This window comes from Rhopalosiphum maidis, chromosome 2, assembly GCF_003676215.2.
Source record: "Rhopalosiphum maidis isolate BTI-1 chromosome 2, ASM367621v3, whole genome shotgun sequence".
NCBI classification, from domain to species: domain Eukaryota; kingdom Metazoa; phylum Arthropoda; class Insecta; order Hemiptera; family Aphididae; genus Rhopalosiphum; species Rhopalosiphum maidis.
Window position 1 is genome coordinate 89,345,154 of NC_040878.1, and position 25,962 is coordinate 89,371,115.

Sequence of the window (25,962 nt, forward strand, 5' to 3'; positions counted from 1 at the left end):
TGATATATCTCCTGATTTTATCTCCTTTAAAAAAATGTTATCCCCCGACGAAATAATTTAATAGTATACAATATAATATCAATATATCTTCTACGGCCGTGTATACAATGTTATATAATATAATATTTGATTAATTCAAAAAAATATAACTCTAACTTTATTTAGTCGTACATTATAATTTACAATTTTTTCTGAACACTGCACTGTATCGACCACTGCAACACAACAGCGCCATAACACAATAACAATATGATAACGTGTGATAAACGGTGCGAACGTTAATGAAAAAAAAAAAAACGATAATTTGTAAAACAATATAACATCATAATAATACAACATAATGACTTTGGAACGAATAAATGATGTGGATGTGTATACACCCAAAAATCATAAGTCGATACATCGATTTATGTAGAATACAATGCGATTATAGATTATTATAATAATATTATATTATACATGTTGTTGGAAACTAGCATAATATATATGAGTATGTTTATAATAATATATAATATTAACATAATATGTGTATAGAACTCGTGCAGGGCGCAACTATATTTACATATTTTTTTGGGTGATATGTTAAAAATATATTATAGAACATAATATTATAAAGGCTCATTCCCATCAAACGCCTCCTAATCAAAAAAACAAAATCGATTTAAAAAAAAAATGTCAAACTTAAAAAAACAATAGTTACGACTCTGTCACATATTACAATGGTATAGTACATCGGTGGTGGTCGATCACGATCTATGATACACAAGTGCATGTGGCCTATACCATCGGAGGGTGTTCTTAAATAATATGGCGTGTGAATCACACGAGTGTAATTTTTTAATTTTATTTAATTTTATCACAATACGGGCTGAAGCCCAAATAAGATTTACAATATAATAATGTAATATGCAAAAAATACAATTTATGCTTTCGGGAGGGTGATTCTTTGATCGAAAAATACTGTCATTATTTCAAAAATAATTATTTACTTATTTTTTTTTTAATGATTTTAAGTCGTTACAAAACAACAAATTCGAAAACAAAATATTATATTTTTATCATTAACTATTATTTTTTATGCTTTGACTTTTTTAATGATAACGCACATTTTTAATTCATCTAACATGTATTCAAATTTAATTTCAAGTGAGTGGTTTACGAGTAAGTTATAAGTACCTATTTACATTTTTAATAAGCGAATTATATAGGTGTAGTAAAAAATTGTAAAAATGTCATTATTTTTTTTTTTTGTAACGACTAAAAATTTTGTACAAAAAATGTTGAAATAATACAAATGTTTTACCTATTTCAAATAATAAATCACCTAATGGTTATTCGATTTCGACGACCGTGTTTTGAACGATGTTGCAGATTATAACGAGTCGTATGCACATTAGCTAAGTGTTTTTTAAAAATATATTCTTTTTAATTTCGCGGTCGTGCACAATATTAGTAATAATAATAACAATAATAAACCATAATCATCGAGGCGTCCTATATATATATATATAAAATATTATATTTATGTAACAATATTTTAAATATTATCGTTTTAATATTATTATGCGCACAATAGTAGTGTGTAATGGTATAATAATATTGTATAATTAATTATAATACACATTTTTCCGATATTATGTGGCGACTTTCGCGAGCGCCAATAGCGCCAGTGCGGCGGCCACGGTTGCGGCGCTGGGCGCGTTCGGCCCCGGCCCGGCACCGGTCTGGGCCAGGCCCTGTTGGTTGGGCTCGTCGATCACGTTGCTCATGTAGCTGGTGGTGTCCGGTTTCTTGGTGGGCGGCTGAGCCGACGCGGAGACGCCACCGCCAGCGATACCGCCGACACCCGCAGCCGACACCTGCCACGTCGGCGTGCTGAACGATGCGGCTTGCACGGTGTGCCCGCGGCTAGTCCTCTCGCTGCCCGCGGGTGCCGTCGACGGTCCACCGGACCAGCCACCCGTGTTCTGCTCGGGTCTCCAATCGTCCTGCCGCTTCGTCGCTGTTCGTTCGCACGTGAAAAAAAAAACAAGACAACGTCAATTATACATCATCGTGATGGTTAATGCTGCGAATTTAATGCATTAAATAACACTAAGAAATGCATTACAAAACGCACCGAAAACGCAAGAAGTGCACTAAGCGACCAAACGCATTAAAATATCAAAACCTTAAGCACTGTACCTAATTGTATAACAATTATAATATATTAGATTAAAAATATATAAATCTATAGAGTATAAAATATTAAAATATATTAAATTAAACATATTATTTATATATCACGACCAGTATCACGAGTAAACGTCTAAAATATTTAGGAGAAAACCATTAAAAAATAACTCATAAAATGTGTGTAAAAAGTGAAATCGAGGGAAATAATTACTAAGAACGAAAAAAGTAATAGCCAAATTAGGTAAGCTCACTCTGAGAACGCGCTAAATTTTCGGTTTCTAAACGTATTTAAAGTACACATAAATAAACTATAATTCCGAATATCATTTTAAAAAATATTAGTTAGCATGGATCTATATCAATTACACATATTTTTATATTTTTTTAATGCTGATTAGTATAGTAGTGCGAGTTTAATTTGAATAAAACTGTTTTAAATTAATTATTTATTTATCTGTAGTATTAAAATATTTAATAGTTAATACATCCACCTCATTAAAAAAAGGTACTCCTGTAATAATAATAATAATTATTATCAAAAGGCCTTATCGTAGATCCAAAGTTTTATCATTTTTGAAAAACGGATGCTGCATGCTGCAATGTAATTATTGATTTGAACTCGTTTGCATATAATAATATGATGTGTACTAAATCAATATTATAAATTTATAAATATTATATAATATTTATATCATTATGACGCGTATATTTACTATTTAGTTTTGTGTATCAGTATCACTATAAATAATTTATGTATGGATCACGTATTATAATATTTATAATCATAATATCAATATGGTACAATTACAAATAAAATATTATGATAATGATGATTTTTTCAAAGGCAATATGAAGGTCGTTATTGTTATATCTAATTATTATAAGTAATATTAAACTAATAATTATTGTATTTAATATTACACTAATTGCAGTAATATTATATTACAATAGAGTTGCGTATCGTATTTTAATAAACATTTTAGTACATTATTGTGTACAATGTACATACACGTATAGTTTAGACCGCGATGTGTAACAAGACTCGGAGCAATCACAAAAACAAATGGATCGCGCCGGAAATGTTGAACGTATTATTAATTGTAATCATAGTAAAAAATATATATGTATAATAATAATAATTTGTATACATTTACAATATTGATAATAAGTAAATAAGAGCGATTTTAAGAGGTTATCGGCTACATTATATTATTAAACAGCAATAGAGTCGATAAGTCAGTTATTATATTATGTGTATATTATAATACACGTTACACGCTGTCGGTTGTACACTTGTACTTTGTTTGATGAAGTCACGAATGGAATTTCAAATGATGGTCGTGGCAACGACAGATTTAATATTATAAATAATAAATAACACGAGACATTTTTTTTCTATATACCCTTTTATCAGTACACGCCCGAACAACAATAATGATTAGTAGTTATACAATTTCATTAGGTACCTACGTACGCGTAGACGCGTAGTTAATATTATTGCAAGTCAGGCGGGATTTCGAATCGGGACAAAACTACTGGCGTTATAATAATATACAGAGTGATTACTCCTCTACATCTTCGAAAATTTAATTATTTAAAATCTTATTTTTAGAATTATTAATTAAATAATAATATATTTAAACACCATATTTTCAACTGAGGTTTTTTGTACTATACCTACTTATTATCTAGTAAATAATTGACGTATAATTTTGATGACGATAATAGGTCCATGATAAAGAGTTTGCAAGTTATGTTAATTTGAAATCTTTTGTAATTAATATTAATAACTTTTAAAAATGGTATAGACATATAACAAATAGTAAATTCAACATTATATTATGAAAAACATTTTTTAAATACCTTATATTAATCTTAGTAAAAATATTTTAACTATTGAAAAATATTACTTGTTGAAATTTTGAATTAAGTACGTAGATGAACATTTTCAAAAAAAATATCCACTAAATAACTTACGGTAAAAAATTGGAGTTCACATTTGAAAAATATAAGTTTGTTTCACTACAAGAGATTCTTTAATAAATATTACAAACCGTCCCAAAAATTATAAAATATGAACTTTAAGTGTATTCAAAAATTCCTAAAACCACAATTTATAATTATACATAAAAATTGGAGCGAGTCGCGAGTATGATTAGCGAATCGTCCTGTATAATATTTTAATCCGGCTGTTGCGCAATAGTATACGACTGGATTACGGGAGGTGTATACATACTATTAATTATAATAAAACATGCCGTAGAAATTTCGATGAAATATGAAAACATTTGTTATAGCGGCCGTAGAGTTTTAATTTTTTTCGATCACGTAATAATATCACAATAATATAATTCTAATAATAATAATAATAATATGTAAACAGTAAGCACTATAATATTATGTTATATATACGTTAACACATTATTTTATAATATACATTGGACGAGTTAAATTTTTCTATTTTATTATGTGTAATATTATTTAGGGCAGACGAAATCGAATAATAGTTGACAAACAAAAACAGGATTTTCTCTAAGCTGTCAAACCATATATCGACTGCCGGTCTCGGTCCTAAAGGTCAAAATTGTAAACATAATATGTACGCAGTATCGAATTCGATCATTAAATGTATAGATATGACGTTCTATTATAATATAATATACATAATAGTGCGTTTCGAGGTTTCGGCGGAATCACGCGTTATATTGTTCATCACAGCCGTAACCTGCTGTGACAAAATTGGCAGAGATCGTATGAGAACTGTTGTAATAATTATTATGGTACATATAATTACGATATGTAATAGGAATTATAAAAACATTTCATTTTTTACTAATTTACAAAAACAATTATACGTTTATAAAATAGTAAAACATGTTTATCTTCATATTTCCGACACATTGAACTTTATATATTTATATATGTTTTTACAATATATACGTAGCTTATCAGTAAATTGCTAAGCAATGAATAGAAAACATTTGTTTGTACTTTGTAATAGATAGTCTTCTTTCTTTTCAGAACCGTCTACATACCAAAAATCAAACTCCAACAAGGAGACTTAAGAAATGTATTAATTTAATATTTCTCGTTACAAATATTATAGCCGTTTACCATTAACTATAAAACGCATATTCCCAAATTTAAAAAATCAAGTTTTAAAAAAAAAATAATTCTATACTTCACGGTCACACATATTTATGTGTTACAAAACAACGCTTGCACGTGTTTAATGTTGACTGTAGAAATACAGGCCACAGAGTATTTTAAGTATATTTTAATAAACTACATATCGTGTAAACCAGAAGTTCTCAAACTTTTTTTACTATCAGTGTGTATTTCGGATCAGTCATGTACCATTAATGACTAAAAATAGAACTATTTAAAATTGCAATACTAATAATTTAAAAATTAATTATAAGATAATTCCTAATAATTTAGGTACATTTAACAATATATTTTATTATTATATCCAAAACATAATAATATAATAATAAAAATAATATTAAATCCTACAAATATTGGCAATTAGTTAGAAGTCATAAATTTTATATATTAATACTAAGCGACTCTGATAACTGCTCTCATTACTCGTAAACCCCACTTAAACTTCTTTTTGCAAGTTGAGTGCTTATGATAATAATAAAAACTCCGAATGAAAAATACAAATTAATAACAATAATAACTATTATTTGCTTATAGATTATTGGTTTAAAATGTTAATAATTTAACGAAAACACAACCGTAATACCACCACATGACCTTCCACGTATTGTATCATAGTTTGAGAGCCACTGGTGTAAACTAATAAAAGCAAGCCCATAACGAATAATATTACGAAAGGTATGGAATAAAATTATAATATTACATTTTTGTAGTTTTGTCCCAATTAGGAAACCACAACAATTCGAAATTTTGACTGATTCGTAATATTATAAAACGGTTTGTGCATTTTTAATACGTGTTCTAGTTTTGTAATTTATCATTATTGTTGTTTAGTCATATTTTGATAATTGAATATACAAAAAAATGTCTATCCCATAAATGACGTCAATTTAATCACTTAAAAAATAATAATTGGGTTCGTATCATGACGATTGTCATAAAAACTTCAACACGCACTATATTGTAATTAATATTATATTATCTATTATAATAGTTGAGTCGATTATATCTTACAAGGCCACTGGCTGGGACTCGGCGATCCTTTACCCTTATCGTCTTGCCACCGATTGGTGGTCATCACGTTATAATATTCATATCCAGGACATTCGTCTTGATTCGGCCTGTGAACAATAAGATATAATATAACGGTATTATTATAATCTTAACCAATTCATAGCTGCAGTCACTGTACACAGATTATACATTGATTTGCTCAACTTCTATTTCTCCTTAATAATGGATTTATTCAAGTACCGATGCTTAGAGCTTTGGATACATAAGCACCATATTTTAAATTATTTAGATTATTTTACCATTTGAAGAGTGTACTATGGTAAAGAAAACTTTTAATTTTTCAAATGAAATTTGCCCTTTTTTCTTGTGAAATATTAATTGGATGACTATTTGATCATTTTTATTTAGGTATATAATTCGAAATTCAAACGTGTAATTTTTGGTTTTTTTTTTAACTTTGTGTGTTATGAATAATAGGTCCACATAATAATGGGATAAACATTGAGAATACGATGATTTGAGAACTTTAGTAATTAATATTATTAATTTATTAGTATCTTATAATTTTCAAAAATAGTCCAACCGGTCCAAGTATAATAAATACTAAATCTATTAATACATCTATTTTATATATTTTTTAAACATAATTTTAAAGACTATTCTTAGTATTTGCATTTTTAATAACTTAGATACTATCTATTTTAAATTTTAATTTAGATATATACATAAATATATTTAAAAAAAATTAGCTACTTGACAATAATTTAAAGTAGAAGAGATCGGTAATCATTTAAAAAAAAAAAATAAGTTAGTATTGCCACAGAATAATCCTTAAATGGTATATAAAGATCTAAATAATTGAGTACTCGATACTCAGACTAGATATAAAACTATATTTAAAAATTTTAAAAATTTCTGTATGAGATAATTCATCATTAAAAGAAAAAAATAACCGGAATCGCCCGTTGACTATCGGATTATTATGATATCTGCTTTTTTATAACCAGGACAGGACGTACCTACCATCTATTATTATTATTGTTGTTGAACTGGAATAAAAACAATTATCATAGTATTCTGCGTATAGGTTTTAGGTACTTACACGTAGTCTATGCATTGGTTGCGAAAAAATCCAAATGCTTTATCCAACAATTGTTGTGTAAAGGAATCGTCGTCTTGGTTGCAGGTCCTTCGTGTTTGGTCAAGCACACATTCCCGGAATCTGTGGTGAGTGCTGAAATAATACATATTTTGGTTTCAATATATTGTATTATTATTATTATTACGTGTATACGCGCCAACTAAGGAAAAAAAAAGTGAAAAATCGCGAATTGGCTATACGATCCGTGTCCTCGAGTCTCGAATTATGACGACCAGACAACTATATAATATTATAATAACATTTTGAATGACATACCTATTCTATATTATATTTTTGGGTTAGTATAATTAAATCATCTACTCAACTGTTGTTAATAGTCGATACGAAGCGCATCTAAAAGCGCGTGTAGGTAATTTATATATATGCATCGACCATAGTATTTCAACATACTGACAACAGAATGTATAATAAAACAATATGATAATTTATTATTATTATATGGCATCGGAAGGAAAAAAACGAGATTATGATGACGTAAAAATAATAACAAAAAAATTATGATAAAAAAAAAGTGAAAGGAAAATGAAAATATAAATGAAAAAATGTTGTATACTAAAAATATCGATAAATTAAATACAATATAAAATACTAAAAATTATTATAGTAGCACTATAAATATTAACGCAGATGTCGTTTATGGTATCGATTAATATAGTAAATATATAAAAACATATTGAAAACTTTCCACATAAAATCATCGATAATTAATACAATAATTTGTAATATTATAGGCTCGGCCTGAATGGAGTTGTTACATTGTGCGTTTAAATACGTCCTATAATAATATGAAACATTGGCAAAAATTGATATTCTATTACATTAATGTTTTTTGATGCGTACATTTAGTACATCTTACAGAAATGAAATAAATAATAAATCGATTTAGATAAACTTTTAAAAAAAAGTTAACGACAATTATTCTTATTGGAGACAACAAAGAACAAAAAAATGCATTGATAGTTGATACTCTATATTTTGTATTGGAAATAATAATTATAAGAATTTTATTAGAGCTGTATTTTATGAATGCATATATAATGTATATGAACGATTAATATCATTAACGAGTATACACTTAAGTAATTTTATAAGACGTGTAATAAATTATATTAGTTTGTGCAGTTTTCAGGGGCAAACCATAGGCAATAGTGATACATACATACAAGAGTGGTCATGCTTATCAATATTATTATTAAATCATTACCTAATAATAAAATTGGCTATTAATAGTTAGTACTTACGATTATTATACTAACACACAAAACAACTTCTACAATCCAAAACCTGGAACACACTTTCACGCCTATATAATATTTTTTAGCTTATAACTTTGTTTCTTCGGAGAAAAAACCTAATGTTTCGCAATATTATATTTTGTTTTATAAATTTGAAATATATATTATTTTCTTCGAGACAACAGAATCGAAACTAAAATTTGGCTGATCATATTATGCTCTGTATACATTTGAATAAAATATATTTCTCCTGATATATTTAAGAGAATTTTTCGTCTTTATTGCAAAAATACACGGTGAAAGTTACTAGTTATCGTTTTATTATATTACAGTGTAGGTTGCTGTTGTTATTAGAGGTATATTTGCATGAGAACAAGAATACCGAATAAACAGCAATGACATTCAAACATGATTCGTATACGACCACGTTTTATATTTTATGTCAACGAAATTGAAAACAAGATTTAGAAAGTCGTAGAGCATAATAAGCATATGCATTTGTTTTAATTATAATCCCCAGACTAATATTGATATCATGATGACAACATTACTTTAGTCCTTAACGCGTTATTATATTAGGTAGTAATATGTAAGACATCACAAGACGGTCGTATAGCCATAACTGTTATAACCAACACTGTCAACACACGATGGCGAACTCCGATAAGAAATATAATAATAATATGTCAAGTGTATTATCAAACTTGCTTACTTGCATGGTACGTAATGCGTGATGGCCAACATGTCTGTTGTCTACACATTAAATATTTACATGATATATCCGGAATGCCATGCAATAGAGATAGGGTTTTAGAAGGGCATGTCACATAAGGGGCAGCTATACAGTTATACACATTTTTTTCATTTTTGAAGGTGTGTCGAAAACTTTTTAATGTTATACCTATTAAAATTACCAGAAAACAGGATTCCTAAAAAATATTTTAATGACACCAATGGCTATCAAATTAATTAATTAGTAATGCAGTAGTAGGTTTAATTTAATATTTTTGACATGATTAACAATAAACAGATGATAGAAACATAACATTTTTCTCCGTGTGGTCCATTTGTTAACACAGAAAATGTCGTCAATGTATGTAAATGTAATACACTAGTCATGTATACAGGTAAAAATTAAAGGGTCATAAATAAAAAAATTTTTCGTTAAATGTAAATAAACAAAATATTGTAAATTATTCGTAATAACTAAATTATAATTAAACAACTATTGACAATGATTTTAATAAAAACTGAATAATGTTTATAATATTAAACATTATTTTTGAAAATATTTTTTTTAAGTTTAACCCCCCTAACCACTCCTTTTTTTTTGTATAAGTGGCTGTAATTCACAGTGTAATATCACATACATGCAATAATAATATATGCACATTGCACATTCATATATTAACTATATGGTTTTAACATACTGCACGCAGTGGTATAGCTAGAAATATCAATTAAAGGGCAATTTTGTAAATTTGTCGATGGTTATGATACATAATCAATGAAATATAAATTTATATTATCTAATATATGAATAATGTTAAAAGTAGTTTTTCATATAATCTCTAATACATTTTTACTACAAAAACAAAACTGAAATATTGAATAGTTCACCGTCGCCGTTCATGGAAATATAATTATTTTACTACGATTATTAAAACGATTACATAACAACTATATATATTATATTAGTTGAAATACGAAATAATTGTTTTCGAACGTCGCATCTTACCAACAAATGCTGGGTCCACTGGTCTCGTTCGAAATGAATCCGGCCAAAGATCGATAGTGTTTCCCACAACGCGAATCGTCGAACAGCGTCGTACGTAAACACGACGCATGCTTCAAATATTCTGAAAAACGAATATATGACATTATATAAAAACACAAATATTTGACAGAAAATAATATAAATTTGATATAATTTTAAATTTATCTGTAAGAAGAATAAGTAGATATTAGACCCCACTAAGTCAACGTATGCTCTGCCCAGTAGTCAAATTTATAATTTATTATAATATCTCTCCATTAAATAAGAATGTTTTGCATTTTATCTTCTTTATAATACAATGTCCACGGAAACCGAAAAATAAACAATAATAATATTATAATTAATTAATTAATATTTAAACCTCTCTAACATCAAAAAATGTTCGTACATTTTATTATTACCATATTTTATTTTAAAAATTTCAAATTCTAGAAAGGGGAAGCGATGTTCGACCGAAGCTCTGACAGGGAGGCAGAGTCCTCTAATAATTTAATATTACTTAAATAAATATGTACCTTTAATTGATTCAAAAAAAATTAGTAATAATAAACTAAATATAAAACCATAAAATTAGATTCTTTTTTTAAAATTAATATTATGATATCGTTTACTTTTTAGTTATTATTACGAATTATGATTTATATTGTATTGCGTGATGCATACGCTGATATATAGTATGACGTTATTGTATTAGTATGTATTACGGATCAACAACCTGTCTGGTATTGGGGCGACGTGCACATTTGATGGACCAGTTCGATAGAGTTTTCAACGGCTTTGTTAAATACTTTTCGTTTGCTCTCCTCGAAACAGTGTTCGGTGTAACGCTTTGTACAATCGACGAACAGCGTCCAAGTGCTATAAAATATGACGCGTATAAAACACATTATTTTATTATTGTAACAGTTATAGTAAGTATAATGTTGTTATAATGTGTCATGCATAAAACGAAACGTTTACTGCGGCAGATCAAACAATAACTTACCGGCATATGTTATCGATGTCTTTTAGATTTCCCGGATAGATGAAATGCGGATCTTTCACCAGTGGATCGGCTAGAGCGATACACCGGTTGTATTCATCTTTACCGCAGTTTTGCGCGTATATCATGTGGGCTGCTTCGGCTGTAAACGATAAAAAATAAGTGTTATTATAGTAATGAAATCGTCAGGTGAGATGGTAATAATTATGACTGACGATCTATACTTTTGTTTGGTTGGCAAATCAAAGTTAAAGAAAAAATGTACGACTAACGCGTAAAAGTGAATTAGAATCATAAATAAAGAAAAATATGTCTAAAATATAATTAAAAACCAGAAAACAGAATTACATCGATATTTTGCAACGATACACAATCATAAATGTATAAAATCAAAAACTAATTTTAAAAATAAGTCGGGAAAATTAAACATTGATAAGCGAAATCAAAAGTTTTCGTAAGATTTTAAATACTGGATACGACGCATATCCTACGCAATCATATATTTATACATTTGCTAACATAGTTTCGGAAATTATAGCCTTGAAAACTATATTATAATTATAGTTAATTTTGATCAGTATATTTATTGATTTCATACGAATATACTATATACGAATGTGTGTCATGCGAAATATTTAAGTTCTATACCCATATATTTTCTGTTTCTTGCTATATTGATTTTATGTATAAATGTTTGGATTTTCTTTTTGAATTCGTTTTGTCTTTGGTAAACACAATATTGGATAACGGGATACTCGGGGTACTCTAAAAGTTTTATATACTTTAACTTCTATTGATTGGAAATTTGACACAGTTGATACTCTAAGAGAGGGGTTAAATATGGCGTGTAGTCGGCATAGTTTTTAAAACCGAAAATGTAATGTAATTTATGATAAAATTATTTTTTATGTGATACATAATATTTCCGATTAATTTTTCGTATCATAAAATAATTTATCTGACACTAATATATATATTCACCTATACAATGTAATAAGTGTGTCTATACCTTATTTTATTAACCAAATTTGATTCAAGCAAAAATTGTACAGAATCACTTTAAATGTTTAAAGTCCAATTAAAATATACAATATTGCCAATCTATATAGCTAAAAAAATATTTTCCAAACTCCAAAAACAATAACGATTTTTAAAATTGTATTTCGATATATTGTACGAAAAATTTAATTTTAATCACAACAAACTTAGTTAATTGACCGCACATATTTTTAATTTTGTGTTTAAAAATCATGTGCTTTTCTTTAGCTAATATTATTATAAATAATAAATAGGTATTATAGTATTTTAACGTTTGCATATAGCAATTTACGAACACCTTTTAATAGTTGATTAAATTGTATAAAAATTAAATTGTAAATTTGTTTTTCAACGTGACCGTGACAAGCAGACGAAAATAGTTACTATATAGAGTACCATAATATGACTTCTATTGTTTTATATTCAATGCGAACACACATACAATTGGTACAAGTACGTGCCGGCTGTGCCGAATTCTAAGCTCTTACATAATATTATACCTATGTCTACGTTAAAATATGATACTGACACGTGTTTTTCAGAGTAAGCACTCCTTATAATATCTAGGGTATATCAACCCTTATTAAAAAACCTGTTCCGTTCATTCTTTTGGGACAATTGTTCGGGAAGTGTGAAACTTTCAATTCATCACCTCAATGTGTGTATGCAATATTTATATAAGTGACAGTTATACATTATTTTGATTTATTATTGTTAAAATACGAGAGCTCTTGTGGTTTGAACACGCGACTACCGAAGAACACGTATAGTTAAATGATACTATACGTCTGTAAACGATATTATGTTAAGTTATTTTAAAAAAATTTCGCACTGGAATATATTATAATCGTTTGAGATATATATATTCACACCATCATAATATAATATAATTAAACATAATATTGAGATGTGTCGATATATACGCGTATATTATAACCGTTTATATAAGGTTTATTAAAACGAAACGATTTGATTTAAGTAATGAATACGCACGTGTAATAATAGAAATATTATTATACATGTAAAATAATAAAATGAAAAATTTAATTAAAAAATATTTAATTGCGAATATATTGTGATGATTCCGTTTTTTATTTGTTTTTAAATCGTATTATTTTAAAAATAAAGTCATATTATAATCATTTCAAGATTATAGTACATAAAAAAACGAATTAAGACTTAAAACGCCGAAGTACAATATACCTAATGCTTTTTGAAAATAGGGTTTTTGTTCATTTGAATGAAAACTTTGTTTTTAGTTCTTCGTTGCTGTACGATTAATAGGCTGGCACGCACATTATATTAATACCACGATGAGATATTTAATCTTTTCGCTCTCGTGGAATTTCTAAATCGCCAAAAACACGTCATTGTTTTAAAAATATTTGACGACATGAAAATATAGGACGCACGCGGCAATAACGACGACATTACGTTAATAATTAAAAATACTATTAAGGGAGTTCTATAGTTTTATAATTATACACATATTACTATTATGTTATTTTCTACACAATTGTGGTCTTAGCGAAAAAAATGTAACAAACAACGTTTACGTTGTTGTTCAGTTGTATGAAATAAAATGTATTGGGTGGTAAAAAATAAGGCAAAATGTACAATTTATACAGCATAGTTGTTTGTATCAAGTGATATTGTTTACGCCATTCTATGTATTGAAATAAATTATTATTGTTATTTTTCTAAGTAGACTTTATTTTATAAGTTATTATTGTGTTATTAAATACAGAGTGATTCGCAAAGCATGCTCATTTTCAATATTATATTCCATAATATTAAGTTTATTAAAATTCTGAATTTGTAGTGTACTTAATAATCATATTATTTGCAATTACAAAGATTTTTTACACGAGTATCCTGCAGTCATGGCTGTTCCAATATATAAATTTCATTTTATCAAAAATAATTAACGATTATAATTAAAAATTATAAACCTGATTTTTTTTTTGACGTTTGATGTGTTTTTATTAAAATCTGAATGAGTAGTTTTTGAGTCATTAAAATAATATGAATAATGTATATAGTTACCTACAAAGGATAATTATAGTCCTTATTAAAAATGATTTTTAAAATCTACAAAATTATTAAGTATGATGATATAGAAACTAAAAAAAATAAAATTTGAATAAATTCGTTATTAAAAAGTTAAAATTATGGTGATCAGGGTTATTAGATGTGTATATTTTTGTGTAGTTTTGACATTATATCACTATCACTATTATGTATAACTATATTTTGATATACCGCTAATAATCTTAACTTTAATCGTTCTTAACAATACATTTCTGTATAATATTTAAGCATTGAATAGGTTTATCGTTTCGAATAAATAATATATTAAATATTGATTAGTAAACAATAGATAAGTATATAAATATTATATGAAATTGAACACATTAATAAACGAGTTGTGAAAAAAAATTCCTTAGAAAATAACAGTACCTTTTAACTTAACTGTATGGAAAAGGATTTTTTTTAGTTGTTAAGTCAAACGTCAAACAATGCAAAGTTTAGATTAGAACGTGATCAAAATCGTTTCCTCTCTTATGCCGGATATTTATTAAGAATTGACCACCTACTTCACAATTACTCACTCATTCAGTCTCACTTAGATATTCCTCTTCTTTTTTCTCGCCATTCTGACGCCGATACCAAATTGATTTTGTCCAAAGTTTTTATTTTGTAAACTATAATTTATAACGTTCTATAAAATTGCCGTTGGCGTTAATAAATAAATAAATAATAAATATTGAGTATTTGAGTGAGATTGATTATCATAACGTATTCGAATGAAAAACAGTGTTTCGAAATTATCTAGAAATGTAACTCGATCAAAAAACGTGTGTTTAAATATAATTGAATAGCTGATAAAGTTTTAAAATACTTACAAATTATTTAAAATCATTATTTTTTTTTTCTTGACACAGTATCAATTACTAAAGTTAAATTTATTATAATAACTTTAATAGATTTTACCGCATTAAAACAATCAACGACTATTATAAGTTACATACAGCAAAATAAGTACCAATAAATTTAATTTGTTTTATGTTTATAAATCATAAATTGCTATTATTTATCATTTAAATAAGCACTGTAATTTATTGAAACATAATTTATTAAGTTCACTATTTTTTTAACAACTGTATTTATTATTCTTTTCACAATAAATTTACACAATTAAATTATTGAATATTTATATTCTGAAACTTTTATTCTAAAGAACTAAACATTTTGTTCTTTATTTTGAGAATACAATCACAAATTTTTATAATATTATTTTTAGTGAGTATATAATGAATTAATAAAATATTTTTTAACGTTTTTAAATGTTTAGTACCTACCAACCTAACTACCTAAAGTGAATAATAATAATAATATTTAATTCATATTTCAAGATGTATGTAAATACACAGTCGTACCCCATACAACCTTTTAGCAGATCAATAACTTATTGAAAGGTTGGAGAATAACAAAAATACTAGTTAAGTTATTTATGCCAGAGAATTAAAAAAATAATCCACTAACACAAAAATAATTTATAGTTAATTTCCTAATATATTCGCAAATAGAAGTTTCGTCATACTACCATAAGCTATTTAATATTGATATGTGTTGAATTAAAATTGAAATTTCGATCTTAATATTCATATATTATTTTGTTATAAGAATTGTAGTTTCAATTGTCATTTTTTGGCCATAAACAATTTACATATATAAAAAAAAGATTAATCAAATAAAAGTTTTATTAGTTTAGGTTATATTGTGACGGTTAGAATGGTTATAAAGGTCAAAAACTCGTGGTGACTCATTAGCTTATGCAAAATCGATAAATAATATTGCTTTAAAACTTGTTTAAAGAAAAAAACGATTTAAATAAATAAAATATGAAAATATTAGTAATAATTTACTAGAACATAATTATTCATCGTTGTCTTAAGTTGATATATTCTGTTTGTATTTCACTTAACGGTTATAAATGTTTTTTTATCATTTTTATAAATAAACTAGTTTATTTTTTACATGGCTTTAGACTTCAGTAAATATTTAGTTATCCGTTTTGCATTCAATTCAGTATTATACAATTAAAATACACATAATACACTTATTGTTTTCGATATTATTTTAGTAGAAAAATACATGTTAACTTCTGTAGGTAAGTAAAATCTAGACAAAATTACTTTTTTTTTTTATTAAACAACGCGCGTCATCGGTGTTAAAGCCATCAAGAAAGCAATTCGGTGGAAATAAAATAAAAAAAAAGTAATGTGTTTACGTGGTGTGCTGGATAATAATGTGGGGTATAAAGGGGTGCTACCCTGTAACAGCGAAACCCACGATTTTCATTTATGCTGCACGCAATGGTCAATTTGACCTATTTAATGGACCTTTTGACTCAACAGCATGTTTTATTAGTAGAGAAACATATAAACATAAAAACGCGTTTGCCGTTACGGATACATAGGTTTACAGACATTTTCGCAAAGGCCACATACTTGTTATTAAGGACAGCGAGGCCATCAAGATTATGGTGTAGGATCGCTTCATAATGGCGGGCTTGACGAAAAGTGACCTGAAAAAGAATAAATGCAAATAGCAAATTAGGTAAAATAAATTACGTATACTTAAAATGTTAGTGAAATAAAATTAAAAAAAAAAAAAAAAAACAATCAGAACGGACGTCCTTGGACTTTCAGGATTTATGTGTATGAAAATATAATACAATATAGGATAAGGTCTTGCAGGCGATTTTAATATAATCATTCGTTGAAATTTCATATTTACGTGTATATTATAATAATCATAAATAGGTGAATATTATGCATTGATTGGAATTATAAGCACAATTTGTAAGCGAATAATAGCAATAGCGCATCGATAAAATATGTACAGTGAACTAGTTCAAATTCTAAGGATAGGCAACTATAGTTAAAAGGTTAATTTGTTTTCAACTATATCTAACCTATTTAAATTTAGAGTTGATTTATCTTAACTATTTACAGTTAATTTAAAAACAAACCATCAAGATAAAATTTGAAAAATTTAAAATTTCTGGTTTTAATGTTGTATACATTAATAATTACTTGGGTCTGAATTTAAATGCCCTTTAAACCATAAACATATGCTCTAAAAATAGCTAAAAATGTCCTTAAAAATGCCCTCTATTTTTTTTATACAATTTGCTAATTCGCGAATAAGGTATAATAATTATTTTGTAAAAAAAAAAACTGAAATCTGAAAAACTGACTTGATGTGGCGATGATATTGACACGCATATCTATTGGGGCAGTATTATTCATTCTGAACATACATTTACTCAATAAACCTATGAAAAAAAATAACTTAAATATTAAGAAATCAATTTATTTTTAGATAATATTTTAAATAGGCTGAATTTGTAAAGTATATCGAACAAAATATATACATCAGTTAAGTTGGTATCTTTTTTATATTAATTTTAAACTTAATGAATTAAATGTGTTATTTCTTAACAATTAACTTTTAACTTAACGATCGTGTGATCGTCTAACTCGAGTTCATTATTTTCATTAATTTTTCCACTTTTGGTTAATTTTGAAGTTATGGGACAATAAGTTAAAATAGTGAGCTGTAGTTAATGTAGTTGTTTTTTATTTGTACAAGTAATGTATAGTATAGGTACTTTCTACCTTTAGTATTGTTTTATGTTTTCCTGTTTGTTCTGTACAGAAAGTCGAAACGTGTGCATGCGATTATCATACAAGTATATAATACCACCACTATTACTTTAATTATACGAGAATTTATAGCTTATAATGTTATTTTGAATAAATTAAAGAGTCTTCTGTGAAGAAACATTTTAAATGTTTGATAGTAATAAATCGAATACAAAGTTTAAGCCTACCCTATAAATATAACTATTATTCAATAGGTATATTAAGACATATTGTGATTTGTTTTTAAATTTAACTGTTTACAAAATGTTATTAAAATATTATTTTACCGACTATCAAACAATAAATAACATTGTCATAGCCGTGTAGTAGACATTAAAGTACGAGCATCAAAAATTACCCAAATAAAAAATATCGATTTAAATATACAAATTTATTTTTTAAAAACTTGTCAAATGTTTGGTTTACTGAATCACATATATTATAGTCAACTTTCATAGTACTTAAAATCGTTGTTATAAAAAAGCGCGAATCTCGTCTAAATACGCGATACTATAATATATCTATACGATTTAATCATAACTATAATCGCCTTGTAAATCTAGGGTTATAGGTCATCATCGCCACTATGAGATTGATAACGAACAGATGTTAGATCAAATCGCTAATCGCTAGTTCACTTTATGATAACAGTAAATAGTAATATTGAAAGTAAAGTTATTGGCAATCATTCACAGACTTTTTTTGTATTTTTATTTAAATTTTCATAGTGTTAATTATAATAACGCCTTTGATAATTAAAACTATAAATTATAAAGTATAATATCATTTTAATTGACATTTTTATTTTTAATCTTCCCTAAAAACTACTCTGAAACAACTTTTAACACCATGAAAATAATACAAACATCTGAAGAAACACATAATCTATTTAGAAACGTAATTTTTTTAACTTATACGTTAAATAATTATTTTAAACGACAACCGTACGTTGTTAACTGTTAATATCATCACACGATTGGTGTAATTTTATGACGTCAAGCGTACAACGTGACTTATATCAGTTGTATCATTGAGTTTATAAGTATTAGGTATAATGTTATATTATACAAATTATACCTAATGCTTATAATATTAGTTATATTTAAACACGGAAGTAATGTCGCCCGACAACAATTTTTATATGAGCAGAACTATTATTTTTTGAAGCTCTCCATTTTCATACAATAAAAAAAAAAATCAGTTATTTTTAGTCGTCTAGTCATTTAGTATATTACATAATATAACACGTACTACCTGCAGTCTACCTATATGTACAAAATATCGTCCAATAATAAGCGTTTTTTTTGAAAGTAATCATATTATTATTAATTATCACATTCGATCGTGTTCCGTGTTACATAATCTTTTTCAAAGACGTTCGACTATAACGTTATAATTATTTACCCGACTGTTTTTCTTCCATAAGCAATTACACCGTGTATTAACTTTATAGTCGACTGGACTTACAAAATATAATATTAATACAAATTGTTTTCAAACGTGTACATTATATTATTATAGTTTACCTATTATCATTTATTCTAAACAACATAATACCTACTCATTATTATAGTCATTATAGTCAAAAAGGTATTATAATAATGTGTTCATCCTATAGAATAAAATATAAACCAGAAGCAAATCATAATTTTGACGACTAAAAATGACGATAAAGACTCCCGGCGTAAATGTTTGTACTTTATATTGAAAATACATCGGAAACAATAGTAATTTAAATACGATATTGTGTTTCAGCGCGGAAAACGAAAAACATTTTTGAAGAAAATTTTTTTTAGTGTCAAAGGAAAGTGACCACTGCAAGCAGAGTGTGTAGTCGTGGTGGCCTTCGGACCCGGCTAAACGGGATTCCCTGAAGGACTTTTAGCAAATTGGTAAACGGGTGCGATACCCCTGTAATATACTCATAATTATTATGGTTAATTGTAACCTCGGAATGAGTCCCTTAGGTGTGACGAGAAGATTATTATATATTTACAGATTTTTTTTTTAATTATCACGATATAATATATCAGCGTAAATATTATAAGCTCTTATAGACTATAGTATTGTAGTAATTAAATTAACAAAAGATTTTAACTCATTGAAAAATAAAATAATATATAAAACATAATATTATATTATTTTAATTTCTACTCGCATCATACCAGGAACTAATATTTGTACGATACATGAATGTATATTTCTTTTTTTAGTTTGAAAGACATCAATATTGTTATTATCAAAAGTTTTATTGATCATCAAATGCGCTAAGTCATCAAAAAGTATACAAACAAATCGTAAAATTAAAATCACGTCTGATATACACTAAAAACTTTTGTTATTTAATAATATTATACAACACACTATGAAATTAATTTATAGCATAACTTGCAATAAATTTAGTAAAATAAAAAAAAACACGCAACAATGTTCAAGCCCTACAGTATATTATTCGACATTACCTATACTCAGGTAATGTAATAAATAAATAATAATTTGTGTACATTTGACAATAAGTAGGCAATACAATGTACACGCGTACATTTAATAGTAGTACATAATATTATAATATAGGTAGTCCGATTTAAAATACTCATCGCTAACATTGTGGCCAAATAAAATAAATAATTTTGAATAAAAAACTATGAAACAAGTACCATCAAATTTACTTAAGAAGGTGGCACACTCGTATTTGTTGTTTCCGTCTACGTATACTATACGTCATGATAAATAATTGTCGTTCAATAAAATCGATTTTGTGTGTTTAGCTTAAATATTAGAGTGAAACGACTTATTATCAAACTTTAAAGTGAGAACATTATCTATGTTCTCTAGTCAGTTTTTTACGATACTTTCATTTTTAAGTAAATTGTGAGCATTTTTAAATTATAAATATTTTACGTACACAGATAATGTTCTCAACTCTAAGTTTGAAAATAGCTCATTTCACTCTAATATTTAACTAAACACAAAATTGATTCTATAGAACAACAATAATTTGCCATGTAATACGTTTGTAGTACTTTTTTTTACGAATGCATACTGTGTTATTTTTATAAAAATATTTATTTATAAATTGTAAGCTTAATATTTTGAACTTTAAAAATATGTTTTTACAATGATATCTTATTAAGTGTATCTGATAAGTTTTTTGTTTTTCTAACTTTGATTTTAAACTAAAAAAATATGTGAATATACGACATGATAATAATATACGATTATAATATTGCCAATTAGTCAAATTTAAACTAAGAATCATATTAGGTTATTTTAATTATATTATTATATCTACAATATCATAACAATATATTAGATGCATATTATTACGATCGTAGACAAAAAAATAATATTATAATCGCCAATCGGTGGTGAATTTGAAATGGGCCAATTTTTAAAAATTGTAAATAAAAAATTAATTTTCTCATCGTGTATTTTATGTATTTTTTTCATTTAATAAACTGTTAATTTATTTTATGAATAATTTATTATTAAATAATTATTTTTTTATATTTATATTAATAAAGTTGTATACGATTTTTGTATTGTATAAAATAATATGCGTCTTTTAATCATATTATTATATTCTCATTGATCTATCATGAATATCTTAAATTGAAATGATATATTTTAGACCTTTAGGGTGATACAAATTTTTAGTTTCGTAATGCGAATAATAAATAGTTTCAAAAATGAATTAATTCTAAAAGTACTATATTGCGCATTAATTCGTAGTACCTATACTTTGAAGTGTGGTTGTATTATATTTTAGGATCCTTGTACGATTAGAGATTCCTTCTAAATGTAAGGTTTTTCACGAAGGCTTATCAAATTTGAAGGATTTTTATTAGGTATCTCCTACGCACAGCATGACAATAATCCAGTTACTATATACAGCTTGGTTTGGATTCTCAGCAAGCTGCAAAATTAAGATGATCACTAAATCTCAAGTTCTAAAATAATCTTTTCGATTCTCTTATCTTTATCTACCAACAAACTATATGAGACAAATAAACCTACCTGTATTAAGCTCATGTTGCAGTTCATTGCCTATGTTTCTTTCACCCCTAAAATTGTATTATAAAATTCAACTGTTTATATCTGTATTACGTATTATTTTACCAATATAGGGATCGATCTACCAACAAAACGCTATCCACGATAACATGTTGCACGTATAGAAACTGTGACTTACACTATTATAATAATATTTTAATGACATCGGTAAATAATATGACATTGATACGACTTGATTTTTTTTATGATTTACGTATTTTATTATTAAAAACACACTCAGTTACCGGCTAGCACTGAGTATGGTAATATTAAATATTTGAAACGACAAAGGCCAGTAAAAAAATACATTCAAACGGCACATTGAGAACAAATTGTAACTTCGAGGTGTAACAAAAAAAAAAAAGAAAACTATCAGTGACATCAGTTATTTTTCGTGGGAAATTCATTTTTTACTTGAACAAGCTCAATATTAAATGCGGCAGTAATTTATTTTAAAAGGAAATAATAGGATTTTTCTGGCATTGGGTATGGCACTAGTACATAATGATGTAGTTTTATGAATAGTTAGAAGTAAAGACGGATAGAAGATTTTTTTATCAGATTCAATGAATACTTTTGCATTATAAATTGTACATGTGGCTTGTACCAACCACATTTCAGCAAGTACATTACTACTTTCAGTAGCTGACATAAAAGCTTTTATTATATTATGCAACCATAAAGATGTACCAAAGGTATAATTTTTATGAAAAAAAAAGAAAAATATGAAAGTAATAGGAAAAAATAGAGAATTGCAGTAAACTAATCTCAATGCTCAGGATTGCATACAAATAAAGAAGAATAACAAGAAAGTAGTCTTTGGATCACATTTTCTGATAAATCACATGTCAGACTACTAGTTCATCGGTAGATCATACATCATACTGGTTAGGTTAGGACTAGGTCCTACTGGTCCTAGTATATAGTATCTAAATAATTGTATTTAAAAAACAAATATCGTTCTCTATCAAACTATTACAACATCCACGCACATACCATCGAGGGGCCCCCCGTATAGCGAAATGGGAGTTATTCGCGCGCACTGCAGTCGCGTTGTACCTATATACGTTTGGTTCAACGATCATTATTACGTATAAATATATATTTTGTACACGGCTACAACGTTACATATCATATCGCCTAAACGCATAATATCTATTGGGTGTATGTGGTGGAGTTGACGATTTTACACTGAAATCATACATTTAAATAAGTCATACGTTCCACAAACACCCTGTATGCGTATAGATAATTATAATATGTATGTATATTTATTGTTGTGACCGAATTGAAAACGTTGTTATACCGTGTTATCCTGCACCAAACGGAAGTACGGTTCACCGCGCTTATGCGCAGACACCTTATTTACATTATATTATGTCCGTTTCGAAAACAACGCGAAAGAGATGAAAAAAAAAAAATGTTATGCCCACGGTGCTATGCGCACGTAATGATTAACGAAAAAATTCGATAAACGTCATTGTTATTGCGATTATTGTTATTGTTGTTATTAGGGTGACGGCGCATTAGCAGCCCGCGAAAGTATCTATAGGTGTAGCGCGTAAACTGAAAATTTGAAACGATTATAATATGTCTATAATATATTACACGATATCTATATTCTATACACGTGTAAATCCGTCGCTGGATTGAGCCATAAACGTTATATATGATAACTTATCATAATATAAAATAAAATCGCAATCATGTCGCGATCGAAAGTATAGCATACGATATATTTTTATTAGCACGGGGTTGGGATTTGAACTCTCTAAAAAAAAAAAAAAAACATTAATAAGTTTTTCTTAAGGCCCTTAAAATGGATTGAAAAATTATTTAATTTATTAAGTACGTTAATATTTCATATTTTCAGTAAGAATCTACTGGATTATTTTTATATTAATGGTACGAATGTGTGCGATTTAAACCGCTTAAAACGATGTGTAAGTAAAAAAAAACATTTAATTAATAAAAATGATTTAAAAAATTTGAAAAAATTATTCAACCAATAGTATTTGATTCTAAATCGTATAATACGTTGAGTTCGGAAAACAATATCCTGCAGGAAGGAAATCTTGAAATACTCAGCATCTAATACGATTCTAGACGTAACTATTACAGGTAGGCACTGCATAATACGTTAGGGAATAATGCAGTTAATTTTCATGTTTTGAATTATTTATGAGTGAATTCAGTCTGATAATACTCCTATGATTGAATCCGATAACACTACAGCTTTATAGTTGATATTGGATTTCCCTATTGTCAATTTATCTACGACATTTATTACTAACAATATTTGCAATGAGTAAACACAGGGTAAGACGACTATTGTTTTTTACAAAATAAGTGGTAAAGGTAAATTAGTGGTATAGTACTATTATTAAACATCGATATTCGATAATTGATACTGATATTTTACAATAACAGTAATGATGCATAAGAAAAATGTATTTTTCAATAGTCATAATATTTATATTTTTTTAATAAAAATATACTCTATTGTAAAAATAAGTTATACAAAATAGTAAATGTACAAAATAAAAAATGTGCAACTAAAATATTAAAAATTATATTCATAAATAATAATATGATATGAAAATATGGTTATATAATATAATAATGGGTTGATAAGTATAAATTGTAATAAGTTATCTATAATTTAATTTCGGGAGGCGTGACTCGCCTGGTGTCCTGGTTTTAAATATTAACTAAATTTTGTTCCACATAATATTATATTAATTTTAACTTTTACTATTTTGTCTTTTTATTTTTTATTACTTAACCGCATCTCATTCACTCTAAAATCGCATCTTCGATTTCTTCATTACTTGAACATTTTAAAACTAAACAATGACGTATTAAGTCGCTTTGTTGGGTTTCCAAACTTTTTACATACATTTCAAAGTCGATTATCGATATTTATGTAGACGGTTATCAAATACCACAATAAATCGTTCGATAAAAATGTTTAAATATAAAAACTTTAGAAAAATTAAATAAATTGAACGTTTTTATTCGTATTTTACAAATTTTTTAGACAGACTTGTGTGTACATTTCAGTTTATGGAACGCTCAACTGTATTACGTCCATTGAATATTACACACGATAGCGTCAATGACCTAACAACGACCACGACGGGACTTTTGACAAATAATGTAGGTATATTATTATTGTGCATTGTACGATGGTATTATAGTGTAGGTAGGTTACTATGTGTTTTTTTCGTGTAGGGTAATGCGCTAACTATGCTCATCCCCATTGTTTCATTTATTAATACATTTATTCAAATACTGATTTTTGGAACATTTAAATATACTTAAAAATCATAATTTTGAAATAATTTGTACTGATTCAGGAGTGTCCTGTATTGATACAAATTTCTGTTTTTCAAATGAGAATCCTCTTTTTGTATAAAACAAAAAAAAAATTATAATAAATTACTGTGAGTTATTATACCTATATATAGTGTCACTTTTATTTTTAAATAACGATATACCTAATTAAAAATTCAAACGTGTAGTTTCAGTTATTTAACTTTTTTTTTTTTGGATAGGCGTTCTTAAAAAAATTTAAAATATGCATTGTAGTATTATCGGATTTAGTTTGGTATTATAAATCATTTTTTGACCATACACATAAATTA

At 27.0% G+C, this 25,962-nt stretch overlaps 1 protein-coding gene across 2 annotated transcripts in view; it reads right to left on the reverse strand.

Annotated features, from left to right (window-relative positions):
- Positions 1 to 1,511: 1,511 nt before the first annotated feature.
- LOC113551929 overlaps positions 1,512 to 25,962 on the reverse strand; it is a 30,308-nt gene continuing 5,857 nt past the window's right edge. For both annotated transcript variants that reach the window (XM_026954513.1, XM_026954512.1), the window contains exons 2-8: positions 17,063 to 17,139; positions 11,514 to 11,652; positions 11,244 to 11,386; positions 10,490 to 10,610; positions 7,457 to 7,588; positions 6,355 to 6,461; positions 1,512 to 2,002 (exon numbers count right to left, since the gene is read on the reverse strand). In XM_026954513.1, coding sequence (XP_026810314.1) covers positions 1,635 to 2,002; positions 6,355 to 6,461; positions 7,457 to 7,588; positions 10,490 to 10,610; positions 11,244 to 11,386; positions 11,514 to 11,652; positions 17,063 to 17,114 — 1,062 coding nt within the window. In that variant the 5' untranslated portion in view covers positions 17,115 to 17,139 and the 3' untranslated portion in view covers positions 1,512 to 1,634. The remainder of the gene's footprint in view (positions 2,003 to 6,354; positions 6,462 to 7,456; positions 7,589 to 10,489; positions 10,611 to 11,243; positions 11,387 to 11,513; positions 11,653 to 17,062; positions 17,140 to 25,962) is intronic.